The sequence below is a fragment of the Schistocerca americana genome, chromosome 2 (genome assembly GCF_021461395.2).
Source record: "Schistocerca americana isolate TAMUIC-IGC-003095 chromosome 2, iqSchAmer2.1, whole genome shotgun sequence".
NCBI classification, from domain to species: Eukaryota; Metazoa; Arthropoda; class Insecta; order Orthoptera; family Acrididae; genus Schistocerca; species Schistocerca americana.
The window spans coordinates 712,433,091-712,447,985 of NC_060120.1; the positions used below are offsets into that span (position 1 = coordinate 712,433,091).

The 14,895-nt window shown below is 39.7% G+C and overlaps 1 protein-coding gene across 1 annotated transcript in view; it reads left to right on the forward strand.

The window, feature by feature from the left end:
- The first annotated feature begins 4,008 nt into the window (after positions 1-4,008).
- LOC124594369 (glyceraldehyde-3-phosphate dehydrogenase 2-like) overlaps positions 4,009-14,895 on the forward strand; it is a 112,575-nt gene continuing 101,688 nt past the window's right edge. Inside the window, exon 1 of the mRNA XM_047132737.1 lies at positions 4,009-4,092. Coding sequence (XP_046988693.1) covers positions 4,009-4,092 — 84 coding nt within the window. The remainder of the gene's footprint in view (positions 4,093-14,895) is intronic.

Below are 14,895 nucleotides of genomic sequence, written 5' to 3' on the forward strand. Positions count from 1 at the left end.
CGAAGGGAGCTGAGGATTGTACGGCCAGCTGGAATTCCAAAACCACGCATTAGTGATGCAAATGCCCGTAACAGGAAAATTTGGTGCTGAACCCATAAAACCTGGACTTTGGAGCAATGAAAGAAAGTCATTTGGGCGGATAAGTCTTGTATCATACTGTTACCAGCTTCTGGCTGAGATTACTTCCCAAGAGTGAAACATGGCAGGGGCTCTGTGATGATTCCGGCAGCCACTTTGTGGTATTCCGTGGGTCCCACTGCTACTCTGCGAGATCGCATTACTCTCAAGCATTATGTGACCATTTTGGCTAATCAGAGTCATCCCATGATCCAATGTTTGTTCCCCAGTAATGATGATGTGCTCGAAGATAAGACCTCTGTTCACACAGTTCGCATCGTCCAGGAATGGTTTTGTGAGTACGAGGGTGAATTGTCACAAGAGTACATTAATTACAGCACGCTCAGAGGAATTTTTTTAAAAAAGTTCTCTCCACGCACCATAAGAGAATTGCAGAGGAAAAAACCCCAATAACTGATACTATGGTCCAAATGGCTCTGAGCACTATGGGACTTAACATCTGAGGTCATCAGTCCCTTAGAACTACTTAAACCTAACTAGCTTAAGGACGACACACACATCCATGCCCGAGGCAGGACTCGAACGTGCGACCATAGCAGCAGCGCGGTTCCGGACTGAAGCGCCTAGAACCGCTCGGCCATTCCGGCCGGCAACTGATACTATGGAATATATCCTGTACCATGCACTTCACAGTGGTTTGCAGAGTATAAATGTAGAGGTAGAAAATCTGAGCATTTAAGTCTCACAATAGCACTTTCTTAATTACTTCGTTACCAAATGTGATTGTTCTTCAGTGGATGAAACACGTGACATATGGATCCGTAAATCACTTATGAATCTGCAAGAATGACTTACGCTAAAGCTACGAAATACGAGGCGTGTTTTTTTTAAGTAAGTACCGTTCAGAAATTAAAAAAGACGTGTTAAGATATCTCAATAATTTTCTTTACATGAAAGCCTGTACCTTAATCTACGTACTGACGCCATTACAGTCTGATTCTTCCTTATTTACGTTTTGTACGGAGTGTTAAGATTCCTTCGATAATCGTGAGTCCCGCCGACTGTGAAGTACGGGTTGTTATAAGATTTCTTAGTGCTAAAGGCCTAAAAGCGATCGATATTCATCGTGAGATGAATGATGGAATGGTAACAAAGTGGGTGAGAGCATTTAAAGACGGCCGCACAAATGCGCATGATGAACAACGGAGTGAGTGTCCTTCGGTGGTTAATGAAAGTTTGGTGCAGGAAGTGGAGAACAAGGTGAGAGAAAACAGACGCTTTACTATTTCCCCCTTGTGGGATGACTTTCCTAATGTTTCTCGTAGTGTTTTGTATGGCATTGTGACCGCCACTTGAATTACCGAAAATTGTGCGCACATTGGGTACCGAAAATGTGGACGAATGTGCACAAAACCAAACGTTTAGATAGTGCATTGACTTTCCTTCAGCGGTACCACAACGATGGTGATGATTTCTTACACCAAATTGTTACGGGCGATGAAACATGGGTGGCCTACGTCTCACCAGAATCGAAGCAACAGTCCATGGAAGTTGAGCAAGGGCATCGTTTTGCTGCAAGACAATGCCCGTCCGCATTTGGCGAATCAGACCAAAGATCCCATCACATCTTTTCGATGGGAAACTCTAGATCCCTCCGTACAGCCCCGATCTTGCGCACAGTGACTACCATCTGTTCCTGCACTTGAAGAAACTCCTGGGCGGTCAGCGTCTTCAAGACGATGACGAAGTCACAGCAGTGGTGGTTAACAAGTCAGGCGGCAGACTTCTATGAGGAGGGTATTCAAAAACTGGTACAACGTTATGACAAGTGCCTCAGTATTGGCGGAAATAATGTAGAAAAGTAGATTAAGGTACAGGCTTTCATGTAAAAATAAAATTATTGAGATATCTTAGCACATCTTTTTTTAAATTTCAAAACGGTACTTACTGAAAAAACACGCCTCGTAGAAACCTTACGAGTATATTTGCACGCATTCACACTGCTTTAGAGCGGTCAACCCCAAGAGCAACATGCAAAAGGCCAGTAAGAAAAAGACTATGCTTTAACGTACCCAGAACTTGCGAACAGGCCCGTGCGCACTACCGTTGGCAATTCTTTTGTGCGTCTTTCCATATGAAAGACAACTTTTCACCACCGTCTCGTAGTCAACGTCATCGTAAACATTTTAGAGTTATCTCTGGCAGTTTAATAACAAACTTTGGACATCTTGGTGAAGATTCAAAGATAATGATATATAATTTATCGACACATGGCTGACTTACGCAAATTAAAAAAAAAAATCACGTTGTTTAAAGCGTAAAGTACTCCTAAAATGGCATTTACGTCAGACCCGGAATGTAACGGAAAGTGTGTTTGGAACATGGTAGTTAATACACACCACAATACTCTCTAAATATATGATGCATTTAACTCACATTTTTGGACATTTCGCTCTTTTCTACCCGATTCACGTCCAATTTATTAACACTAAAACGTATGACGGTCTCTCTATAATAATAGTACAAAATTCCACAAGGAAGTAGTTTCTGTATGTTGTGTGTAGTCAGTCGTAAATGTTTAACTGTGTCAGTCGTACGAAATATGAATAAAACTCTGCAATGGTACTGTTGTTGTTTGAAACCTTTTCCTTTTACTTATAACTAGCAGTAAGTATTCTTGCTGTCTCCGACGCACAATATTCATGCACGCAACATATACCTTTTTATCAACTACTGTCCTAATTTACACATTTGTCGTCTATCAATTTCTTATGTTTATTTACTTGGCCTTTAGCGTGAGCACACTATTTAGCAATTCAGATTAAAAGAAAGATTGGAATTCCTTTAACTTAGACATTAGCCACATACAAAAGTCGCCATTCAAGTGTTGATCGATTTGTGGTTTCTCAGAAACAAGTGACTGTTGTATAGCTCAGGAAACTCTTTGAATCCATCAGTTCACTCATTGTCGCCGTCAACAGCAGTCGAGTGTGAAAATACCTCAAAATTTTTTGAAATTATTTTCTGCTTTTTGGCTGACATACAAATAACTTAGGAACTTACATCCCTCTGTAAGTATTAGTTTCAAATACGTACATTATAGTGCAAGTGAAAGTTTAGCTGTTATCGCGTCCAAGATAGCAAAATCTATCCCTCCTTTTGTTAGACTGTGTTCACAACAAATATCTCTTTCTCTTCATTTAAGCGCTTATTTTATCAATTTTAGAATTTCGTTGTCTATGAGTATTTTGAATAACATTGGCCGCAGACAGTGTACATGAAATCAGCACAAGGAAACGGTTTCGCCCTTTACTTCGCATGTAAATGAATTTGAAATTGTGATAATCAGGATTGGAGCATTAGTGCGTGATACATTGAAGTGACTCGTAAACCAGATTCATCATCTCACTTAGGTTTTGGACATAATTATCCGTCTCTGTTGATCCATTGTGCATTTTCTTTAGAACTTTTCATACAGTTTCGCGTAAATTTTTTTAATTTTATCCACAGTGTTTGTCAAAACCGTGAGTTGATGCGTTTTACACAGGTACATAGAACACAGTTCAAAATGTGAACATGTGCGATTAAGATAAGTGTAATATGTCGAAATTTTGTTTTCACTGTGTATATTGTCAGTACCTATGCACATCTTAGAAGAAACACCGGCGATAACTGCCATGTACAGATAATGACGAAATCATATTCAGTGTTTTTCCTTTACATTTTACAAATTTCTTTCCTATCAGGACAACTTTTTGTAATGTTTAGCATATGCCGTAATCAATTCTTATGATCCGTTGAAGTGATGAAACTAGGCTCGTACCGAGAACCCAAGTTTAAAAGTTTACACGAGGGACTTCGGAAGGAAGTAGCTGTATTACATTGCCTCTTTTGCCATTACCTCATTAAATATTTTTCTATTTCAGGAATATGGCGGCTCTTGTTGGTATTAACGGTTTCGGGCGCATTGGACGCCTAGTTCTACGTGCGTCTCTGGAAGCTGATGACGTGAAGGTAAGGATTTTAAAACGTCAATTAAACATTTTCTACTTAATTTTAAAAGCTCAGTTAAATATTTTCTTCCTAAATTTTCCACAGCTGAAATAGTTATAGGTACTACACTACTATCATAAGAAGCAGTTTCACATAGCAGCATGTTTCCATTGTTACGGACGTAACATTAGTGCAATTGAAAGTGAATTATCATTGAAATAAAACCCAAAAGACGCAAATCTTTTATAGGTAGACATCGACATGATCCAGGTTTGGTGAAGCAAGCTGTGTACATTTGCCACTAAAGAAATAAAAAATGTAGTGTTACATGTGCTCAGAACACAGAACATAATGCACGCGTGTTTAGAAAGTCTTGTAATATATCTTAAATTCTTTAGTACAGTGAGAACCTTCAGGTATTTATGTGAACTAGAAGAGACAGCTATGAAAATATATTTGATATCAAATAATTTACCAATGTACTAATAAAATAAGGCAAACCTTACGGATATTGCCACTCGAATGTCAATAACGGCACATCGATATTTTCGACTCCGTGCGTGTCCTCGGCCATGGAAGCGGGTCGTTTATATTTAATAATTAAGGTGGAGAAAATGAACTGTGTTGTGAATTCAAATGTACTCGGTTTACGTAGGGTTATTTTGACATAAAAATATTTAAAAAAACGAAGATAATAAATTTATCGGAATGTAGTATTTTGCTTTGTTTCTCGCAGTCCGTTTTAAAGATAACGTGTAAACGACAACGGCATGTTTTTATTGTGTCGTTTGAAATGAAAACGTCTATGTATCCTCGTAAATGTAGGTATCCCATTCAATAGTTGGAATCGTTCAGTCTTTTACATATTTAGCAGAAGACAGGTCGAACGACAATTGTTATACTCATTCAGATGCCGTAAACCAGCGGTGACATCCAGGTTGCCATTCGAGTCTTGATAATCATCAACTGTCTCTCAGAATTCTGATGCTTCCTACAGACTCACTGCGTGCAGAGTTAAAGAAGCATTGTGAAATTGCTCTTTCAATTACAGACGACTGTTTTTGTTTGAGAGATAGTGTCTTGTGGGTCTATTGGCGAGTAGGTCGATGTATACGTTGTAACCAGAACTCTATTCAAATGGCTCTGAGCACTATGGGACTCAACTTCTGAGGTCATTAGTCCCCTAGAACTTAGAACTAGTTAAACCTAACTAACCTAAGGACATCACACACATCCATGCCCGAGGCAGGATTCGAACCTGGGACCGTAGCGGTCTCGCGGTTCCAGACTGCAGCGCCAGAACCGCGCGGCCACTTCGGCCGGCAACCAGAACTCTGGCGTAGGTAAACTTGGACGTAAACAGCTTACTCATGCGGAATGAAATTACTCAGCATTACTATGAGTGAGCAAGGACGGTTTGTACATGCGAGATCCGAAGTAACGGGCGCCATCAAATTTCAAGGGACTATTTAGCGTTTTTTCGGTCAAACGACCGAACGTCCTGAGAAAACGCGCGAAAGTATATCTCTGGACCAATAATCGCTTAATTTTAACTTCTCAATTTTCAATTTGCGTCATTAGAAGGCAGATAGCTACAAAACAATACATGTTCTCAAATCCAGTGTCTTTCCACCTTGACAGTTGAGGATTCACAGATTCTGTAGTATTTTCTCTCGTGCAAACGTAAAAAGGATTTGTTTCGTCTGCAATAAATAGCAACAGTTCTTCAGACAGAAATACCACAAAAAACGAAGGAATGATTGGGTCAGTATCTAGTTGATTTTTTTGTGCTGAACATGTAATGGTTTAACAGCTGGAAATTGGCTTCTTTCTACTCAAATGTGTCGCTTAAGTGTGCTCTTTTCTGAACCGTTTTGCTGTCACTTTCTGATTCTCGGATTCAGAGGAACTGCTGACTGTAATTCTTGCTCTCCCCTCGGACATAAAGGGCTCAGGACTACAGCTTTGAGATTCTGTTGAAGACTCATCACTGCTATTAACATCAGATAATTCACACTCACTGTCTCTGTTAGTGAGCATATCCAGGATCTCTCTATCTGTGCAACCACAGTGACGTGACATTTCTCCCGTTTCCAGAGCGGAGAGAGAGCTCTGCGTGTTTACACGTCTGTAGCGCTCCAGTATCTGTGACTCAGAGTGCCTAAACTCGTCCCTAGCAATGCAAAAACCAGTGACACGGTATGCGACAGCACATCCTTAGCGCTGTAGGGAAGACCAAGGGCCAGGCTTAAATACATTGGTTGCACCAGGGGAATGGCGAGGCATGACGAGTTAACACGTTCCCAGCAGTCAAAGGGTTACTATACAACATGAACAGCAAGTATCCCAACACACTTCCCTGTGGCACACCCGAAGTTATTTCTACATCTGGTGATGACTCTCCAGCCAAGATAAAATGGTGCATCCTCCTACCAAAAAGTTCTCAGTCCATCACAAATTTACCTTGGTACCCCATATGATAGTTTGACAGTAAGGATAGGTGTGGTACTGAGTCAAATGCTTAGTTGAATGCTTTTCGGAAATGAAGAAATATTGCATCTACATGACTGCTTTGATCCAAAGCTTTCAGTATGTCATGTGAGAAAAGTGCAAGTTGGGTTTCACATGATAAGTGTTTTAAAAATCCATGCTGTTGACACTGAGGAGGTCATTGGGTGGTAGTTTTGTGAATCACTTGTACCAGCCCTTCTTGTAGATGCATGTGACCTATGTGTGTTTCCAATAACTGGGCACAGTTTTTTGTTCAAGGAATCCTCAATAGATCGATGGAAGAGGGGCTATCAGCTGCAAATTCAATGTAGAAGGTGACAGGGAGTTCCTTGAGCCCTGGAGCTTAGATCAGTTTTAACAATTTCACAGATTTCTCAACTCCAGTGACACTAATACTTATTTCATTCATCTTTTGAGTGGCACGAGGATTAAACTTGGGCAATTTTCCTGGGTTTTCCTTTGTAAAGGAACATTTGAAAATGGAATTAAGCATTTCAGCTTTTGCTTTGCTGCCCTCAATTTCACTTCCTGTCCCATTCACCAGGACCGGACACTAACTTTGATGCCACTAACAGCCGTTACATACAACTAGAAATTCTTTGGGTTCTATGGAAGTTCACTTGACAGTATTCTGCTAAGGTAGTCACTGAAGACATTACACATTGTTCTTTGACAGCCAAACATATTTCATTCAGCATCTGTCTACCTGTAACCATATGCTTTGTTTTACACCTATTATGCAATAATCTGTTTCCATATAGGTTTCTTTACAGTTGCTATCAGTTACTATACCACAAAACATTTTACTCGGATACATTTCTATTCAGTGTTTGGTCCGCCGGCCGGAGTGGCTGTGTGGTTCTAGGCGCTACAGTCTAAAGCTGAGCAACCGCAACGGTCGCAGATTCGAATCCTGCCTCGGGCATGGATGTGTGTGATGTCCTTAGGTTAGTTAGGTTTAATTAGTTCTAAGTTCTAGGCGACTGATGACCTCAGAAGTTAAGTCGCATAGTGCTCAGAGCCATTAGCCAGTGTTTGGTCAACTATTCTTTTAAAGTTGAGTCAGAGTTCCCACATGCTCCTGTTCCCCTGCTTAGATGGGTGGTAACTTGCTTGCCTCGCATGCAGAGGGCCCGGGTTCGATTCCTGGCCAGGTTGGAGATTTTTCTTCTCTCATGGACTGGGTGTTGTGTTGTCCTCATCATTACATCCTCATCACCAGCACGCAAGTCGCCCAATGTGGTGTCGACTGAAATAAGACTTGCACTCGACGGCCTAACTTCCCCGGATGGGGCCTCCTGGACGACAACGCCATATCCTCATTTCCATTCTGCATGCTCCTGCCCTGTGCTGAAAGTTTCATCCTCCCCATTGAGGTATGACAACTGGTTTTTATCTACTTTACTGACCATGTGTATCTTTCTTTGTGTTTTAGTTGTCCTTTGTGCTTTGGTAACCATTGATGCCTCATACTGCATCATGGTCACTGATACGAGAAATATGGACATTCTCAAAGAGGTTAGGTCTATTTGTTGCTGTTACATCCAATATATTTCCTTCTTGAGTTGGGTTCCTAACTGTCTGTTCTAGGTAGTTTTCAGAGAAGGCATTTAATAAAATTTCCCAGGATGTCTTATCATGCTCACCATTTCTCAGACAACAAACCTATTTTAACTGTATATTTTGCAATGGAACGGACTGATGATCATCTGGAAGAGATCTGATATCACTCTAGTCTGCCATAAATTGTCAGGATGGCTTTTTACTTCTTCTGTTGGAAATGCTATTATATTGACTATATCAGTTATGGATTTCACATGTTGTACATAAGATAATCTGTTAGTAATGAAAGCTTGAGTAGATTTTTATACACTGCCACACATGATGCTTCAGCATTCCTCCATCACCATCAACAGCTCCCTTTCCATGGGATGTACAAAATAAACACCAATTTAACGCAAGAGCATGATCGTCTTTGCTGAAAGTCACACTGGCTGATGTGCGGGTGAGAGTAGTACACAGTGAAACATTCCATTTCAGATGTTTCTAGTGATGTTATTAACTTCAGCTGATATCACTATATGTTGACCTTCGTTAAAGATATCTTTGACCATAATCATTGGAAAACTTGGTGAGATTTATACTTCTTTATCTGTTACTGCATCTTTTTGGTAGCCATCAATTTCGATTAACATCTGTTTATAAATATCATATTTTCCATAATAAAAACACTTAAGAGGAATTTCTTATTTTATTACCAGATAGGCCTATACACTTTTAGCTAAATATTGACCAGTTTTTGATGTGGTGGATATGTAGGTTATTAATCCTAATAATTTTGTTCTAATTCATGGTGTATTTAGTACACAGAGAGACACTTATATACGGTACACATTGAAACAGTGTAGGCTCGTGGATGCTGAGAAATCGAAGCCTACGGCAATTTATCAAGTTGTAGAGGGTGTTTGTGAATGTTTTCTTTAGGCAGTGACACCAACGAATGTAACTTCTGGGTTTAGAAAGTGTGGAATTTTTCCACTTAGTGTGAGCATCTTCAATGAATCGAATTTCCTTATGTCGGCATTTTCAGACCTTTCTCTGAATTCTGGTGGTGAGCCTAATCCAGTAGATCCACTGGATTTAATCAGATGTGTGATCCCTCCAAACACTTTGGAATATAATGTACAAAATCTTTAGGCAGCCAGCTGCAGTTTATACACTGAACAACAGCACCACCAAATGATACATCTCACTGAATGAGTTTTGTGGTTATCCAAAAGTGCCTCCTAAAAAACAACTGTACACTTGAAAGGGAGAAGCACTGCAACATCTGAGAAAGCAGTTATTGAAGAAAAAACTTTAAGAAAAGTGTAAAGTCAGAAGAAAAAGAGAAAAGATGTTTGAGGGGTCTAAGAAGCTGAAAACTAAGCAACTTCAAAATAAAAGGATTTCAAGCAAAAATAATGAACAAAGCTGTGACTCAGTGGGAAGTCCATCACTTTGTGATGATTCTGCCCCCAGTGTTGCCTATGTGTGATCTAAGCTATTCATATATTAATAATGTAAAAAGTTATAACTGATTCACTGGTACACAGTACACAATGAAATACTTGCAATGTCCTTTTAAAATGATAAGTTCATTTGTTAATAGTTGCAAAATTATGTGTTTTTTCCAATCTCGTTAAAACTTTTACCATAGCTGCAGTCACATCTCAAAGGAACTTTGGCAAAGTTTTAGATCAAGATATGCCTTAGTTTCTACACCAAAGCTATCAGCTTGGAGGTCAGCCAGCCAAAATGCATGGTGTTGTGAAAAAAATCAAGTTTGTCGAACTGGCTATTACAGTGAGAAATCTGCAAATTGGTGTTTCTACTCAACTTTTGGTCTAAGTTGAACATGGGCTATGTCAATGAGGTAGCACATTTTCCTTAATTGCTGCTCAAAGTAGGCGAAAAAAGACCTCCAGCTTAAAACATTTTCTTTTAATCAAATAAGATGTGGAAGATCATATGGTATATTAACTTTCAACTTGTTTTGTTTGAAATATTTGGATTTAGACTGGGTGTCTTAAATTTTTTCATCATATTTGATCAATGTTCCTTGGTCTGATATCTGAAAATGATGGTCAACCACTTTTGTTTATAATTAGTTCAGTTAGAAAGAGCTGATTTTTGTCATCTACTAGGCACTTGTTTTTGCATGTTGATATATTTTGTTTAAGGAATAATGCTTAGCTTAAATAATAAGTGACTTTGGCACAGTAAGTGCGTATTTGACTTAAACGGATGTATGAGAATTTATTTTGTAGGTCATAAAAAAAAAATGATAATCCCATTGCCAAGGAGCCATACCCAATTGCCAGAAAGTTAACAAAAAAAAAGGGAAACCATGCACTGCTTGAAAGAAAGCAAGGGAAATAGGTTTTGAACCAAATGAAGTCAAGAGTTTATAATTTTATAAAGAGAGTACCGGAGGATGTGTTGTGGGCTCAAAGATTGTGTTTCTATTGCAAATGAAGGACAGAAGATCCAGAGGCAGAAATGACTCTTAATTTGCAACCTGAAAGAACTATTTATAATGCTTCAAGGCTGCATTGTACCTAGGATTCTCTAAATTCTGTGAGTTACATCCAAAATTGTATGTGCCTGTCAGTTCTTTTGGAACACATTAAGGATGTGTTTGTGCAGTATGCCTTAAGTTATTGATAGACCAAAGTCCAATCCCAGAAGATAACAAACGCCTACTTAAAAGAAAAAGAAGAAAACTGTCTGTAGCGTAAAACCAAAAGACAACATGCTCAGTCATTGTGAGAAGAACCATTGGAACTATTTTTGATAGATGCTTTCAAGAAAAGTGATCCTTGAAGTGTTATTGAATACAAGCGAGGGTTCACATTGACAGCAAAACATTGGACACAAAACAGCTGGCAACTGAAGATTTTACTTCAGAATTAACTGGAAAAATATGGAACCTTTCTTGCCAGTAGTGCATTGCAATGTATCAAAGCCAATATTGGAAGATGATCAAAAACAGTTTGAAAATGAAGAAAATTGTTTTTGTAATGTATTTCATAGAAATCTATTCATTTGTGGTGCAAGATGCTGTGCATTTCTTCCACTGGGAAAACAAAACAGGCAAGCCACTTTACACCCGTTTGTAGTTAATAAACTACAGAAGTGCTGAAGATATCCCAAATTTGAATATTTGCATAATCGGTGAGTCCCTCAGGTGTGACATAGTTAAAGTGTATTTGACAAGATTGATCAAGTATCGAAGAATAACAATTGTTGAAATCTACTATTCCCATTACTTCAGTGACTGTTCTACTGCCCAATACCAAAATTTCAAGAATTTCATCAACATATGTAATCATGAAAATGATTTTGGAAGTAAGACTGAAAGGAAATTCTTTAGGATAAGACATGACAAATTACCATATGATGAAACTGGTGGAACAGCGAAACGATTAGCAGCTTGTACAAGCTTTCAGGACGACACTGTCTGACTTATTCACATTTTGTGATAAGAATGTTAATAGAATCAAGTTATTCTTTATTGAAAGGGCCAGAGCTGAAATTGCAACATTAGCTCAAGAAGAAAGGTTTGAAAATGGCAAAACTATTTCTGTAACAATATAATCACCATCTTGTGCAGGCTGATGATAAACGCTTCACATCAGCAGACTTTCAAATGATACAGCATCTTTTATAGCTATCATTGACCAGTCTACTATGGAGAAAACATTTTGAATCTCCAACCTGTATAATACATAGCCTGTATTTGGAGAACTAGCAATATCACAACATATCACTTGAACAGAATGATGTGCTAAAAGACTTCATGCATCCTGAGGGTCCTGCATGTTCATTCTGTTGTTCATATAAAAGAGATTATTGCTGGATGCCAGAGCAGCACATTATCACCAACATTTCTGCCCCAGTCACAACATTGACAGGATGCCATTATAAGTTCCCTATCAAACTTTATTCAAAAATGAAGAAAAATTCAAGTCCAATCAATAGTAAAGAGCAGATCAGGCTTGGGAACCTGATCAGGAGCCCTATATGAGACTTGGAACCATGACAGAGCAACCCAGTTCAGGGTTGGGAACCTGTAAGAAGAGACTCCACCTGTGGCTGTTCTTGCCAGGCTGTCAGGCATGGTCCCTTGGCAGTGGTGTTACCATTTTTTTTTAAGTTGGTAGTAGGGAAGCAACCATGAACCAATGCAAGTTTTCCATTTATGTGATTATAAAAGTAAATTAATTCTCATGCATCCTTTTACATCAAACAATACATTTACCGACCCAACATTGCTTACATTTGAAGCTAAATATTATCCTTTAAATAAAAGATACCAACAAGCAAAAACAAGTGCCTAGGACATAAAAATCTGCTCTTCCTAATGAACTAGTTAACAAAAAAATTGTCAGATAACCATTTTTGATATATTTCACACTGAACGTTGGTCACATTTAATGATAAAATATGACATCCAGTCTAGGTCCAAATATCTGATAAACTAAACAAGCCTCAAAGTTAATTATTTATCAAGTGGTCTTTCATAAATTTCCTTAGTAAAAAAACCGTGACATGAAAAAATCTTAGGCTGGAGATACCAATGCTTGAAACTGCAATGGTGTGTGTGATGTAAATTGTTGTTTTGTGGTGGTGGTGATGGTTCCTTCCCCCCCCCCCCCCCCCCCCCCCCCCCCCCTCACACACACACACACACACACACACACTTCGAACAGCAATTGTGGAAAAATGTGGTACCTCATTGACTTGGTTCATGTTGTAATTCAACTTACCATCAACCATTGAACAGACATACCAAATGCAGATTTCTCACTGCAATAGCCAGTGTATAACATGTTGTCAAATGTGATGATTTATTCACAGTAACATGTGTATTGACTGAGTGACCTCCAAGCTGATGGCTCTGGCACTGAAAGTACACCACATGTTGAGCTAGAGCTTTACAGAACTTGTGATTTGCCTCCAGCTGTGGTAAAAGTTTTAACAAAATTAGCTGATTTGACGTAAAATGATAAATACAAAATTTTGTTCTATACAGGGAGATAAGTTATAAAAAATCATCAAAAAATTTTGTTGTTTTGTTTTACTATGTGCTACTGTTCCCTACTGTTACTTTTTACAAAAAAAGAGAGAAAGAGAGAGAAATGAACTGCTAACTTATCTCACTGCAGATAATCACAGCTGATAGGGTATGAAACTAGACTGTGTGCTATGTCCGCAGCTCATGGTCGTGCGGTAGCGTTCTCGCTTCCCACGCCCGGGTTCTCGGGTTCGATTCCTGGCGGGTCAGGGATTTTCTCTGCCTCGTGATGACTGGGTGTTGTGTGCTGTCCTTAGGTTAGTTAGGTTTAAGTAGTTCTGAGTTCTAGGGGACTGATGACCATAGATGTTAAGTCCCATAGTGCTCAGAGCCATAGACTGTGTGTAAATAATGATATGTTAATTACTCCAGCATGTGCTCCACACCTCATCTCGATGAGCCATAGTGAAATTCTTACTGAAATCAATCTGAAGAACACAAATGCTAAACCAACCATTTCAAACTTTTCTCATTTCAAAACGGAATTCCCTTATCTCTGATAACACAGTGAAGAAGAAAATTTGGTAAGTTGTTCTCCAACATTTTGAAAACGTCATCTATAGAACCTTCCTGCACAACTTTAACTACTCTCCCTGTCATGTCCTTTTTGAAAAATTTTTCCATTTCCTTGTCACATTAGGAAAAATGAAGTGTTGCGTCTTTAACTGCATTTCAGGCTATTTTGGTGAGTTGAAAACACTGAAATTTTGCATGTCATAACTAAATAAAATATCATATTAAATTTTTTCATGAAATATGAACCCCCACGGGTCCAGGGGTAAGAATAGGCCCGAGGTTTTCCTGCCTGTCATAAGAGGTGACTAAAAGGAGTCTCACATGTTTTGGCCTTTATGTGGTGGTCCCCTGTAGGATTTGATATCCATTTTTCAAAATTTTCCTGAAGAGCAAACTAATTGGGGTAGGGCACCTTACATGGTGGATCATGTCCATCTTGCATTGAGATCTTTAGCGCATTTCCTTGTTGTCACATTGCAGTCCCGCCCATTCTCCATCTCTTGAGTGAGGACACCTTCCTGGGTGCATTTTCCACCACGCACTATGCAGTGTCACTTTCTGTGCCGACGATGACCATGGACTTCTTTGTACCTCATATCCAGCACGGTAGCCTTGTACCTCATATCCAGTACGGTAGCCAGTCCATTGTGTTGGGGCCGCCATGTACCCTGTTGGTTGTAGCCCCCTGACAACACAGGGATCACTCTGCTGATGCCTGCGCCATTAATTCCCCACGTATGCCAAGGACTAGATGCCCCGCCGTTACCCCCGGGGCATTGGGACTCCCGGCAATGACCATCCTGCTAAATGGCCTTTGCTGTGGCTGGGTGGCACCTGTAAGGAGGGCCCCTGGTCTGAGTGGGTGGCATCAGGGTGGATGGCACGCCATGAAGTGGAGTACATCACCTCTTGCTGGTGGTCTGTCGCCAACTGTCTCTAACCGGGCCAAGTCTAACTTAAATGCTAAGAAATATGACCCCAAGTCGTTCCCCTCTCTGGCCACACCATGGGAGGAACGCCAGACTAAGGATGGCAGTGAAGCTTAAGCTTATTCACCCTGGTACCTCGTATGTACGAGAGTTAATGGGGAATCTTTCATGTCCATGAACCCTCAGTTTCTTGTGGTGCATTTGGAGGAAAAGTTTGGGGAGATGGAGAGCTTGTCCAAAATGCACTGT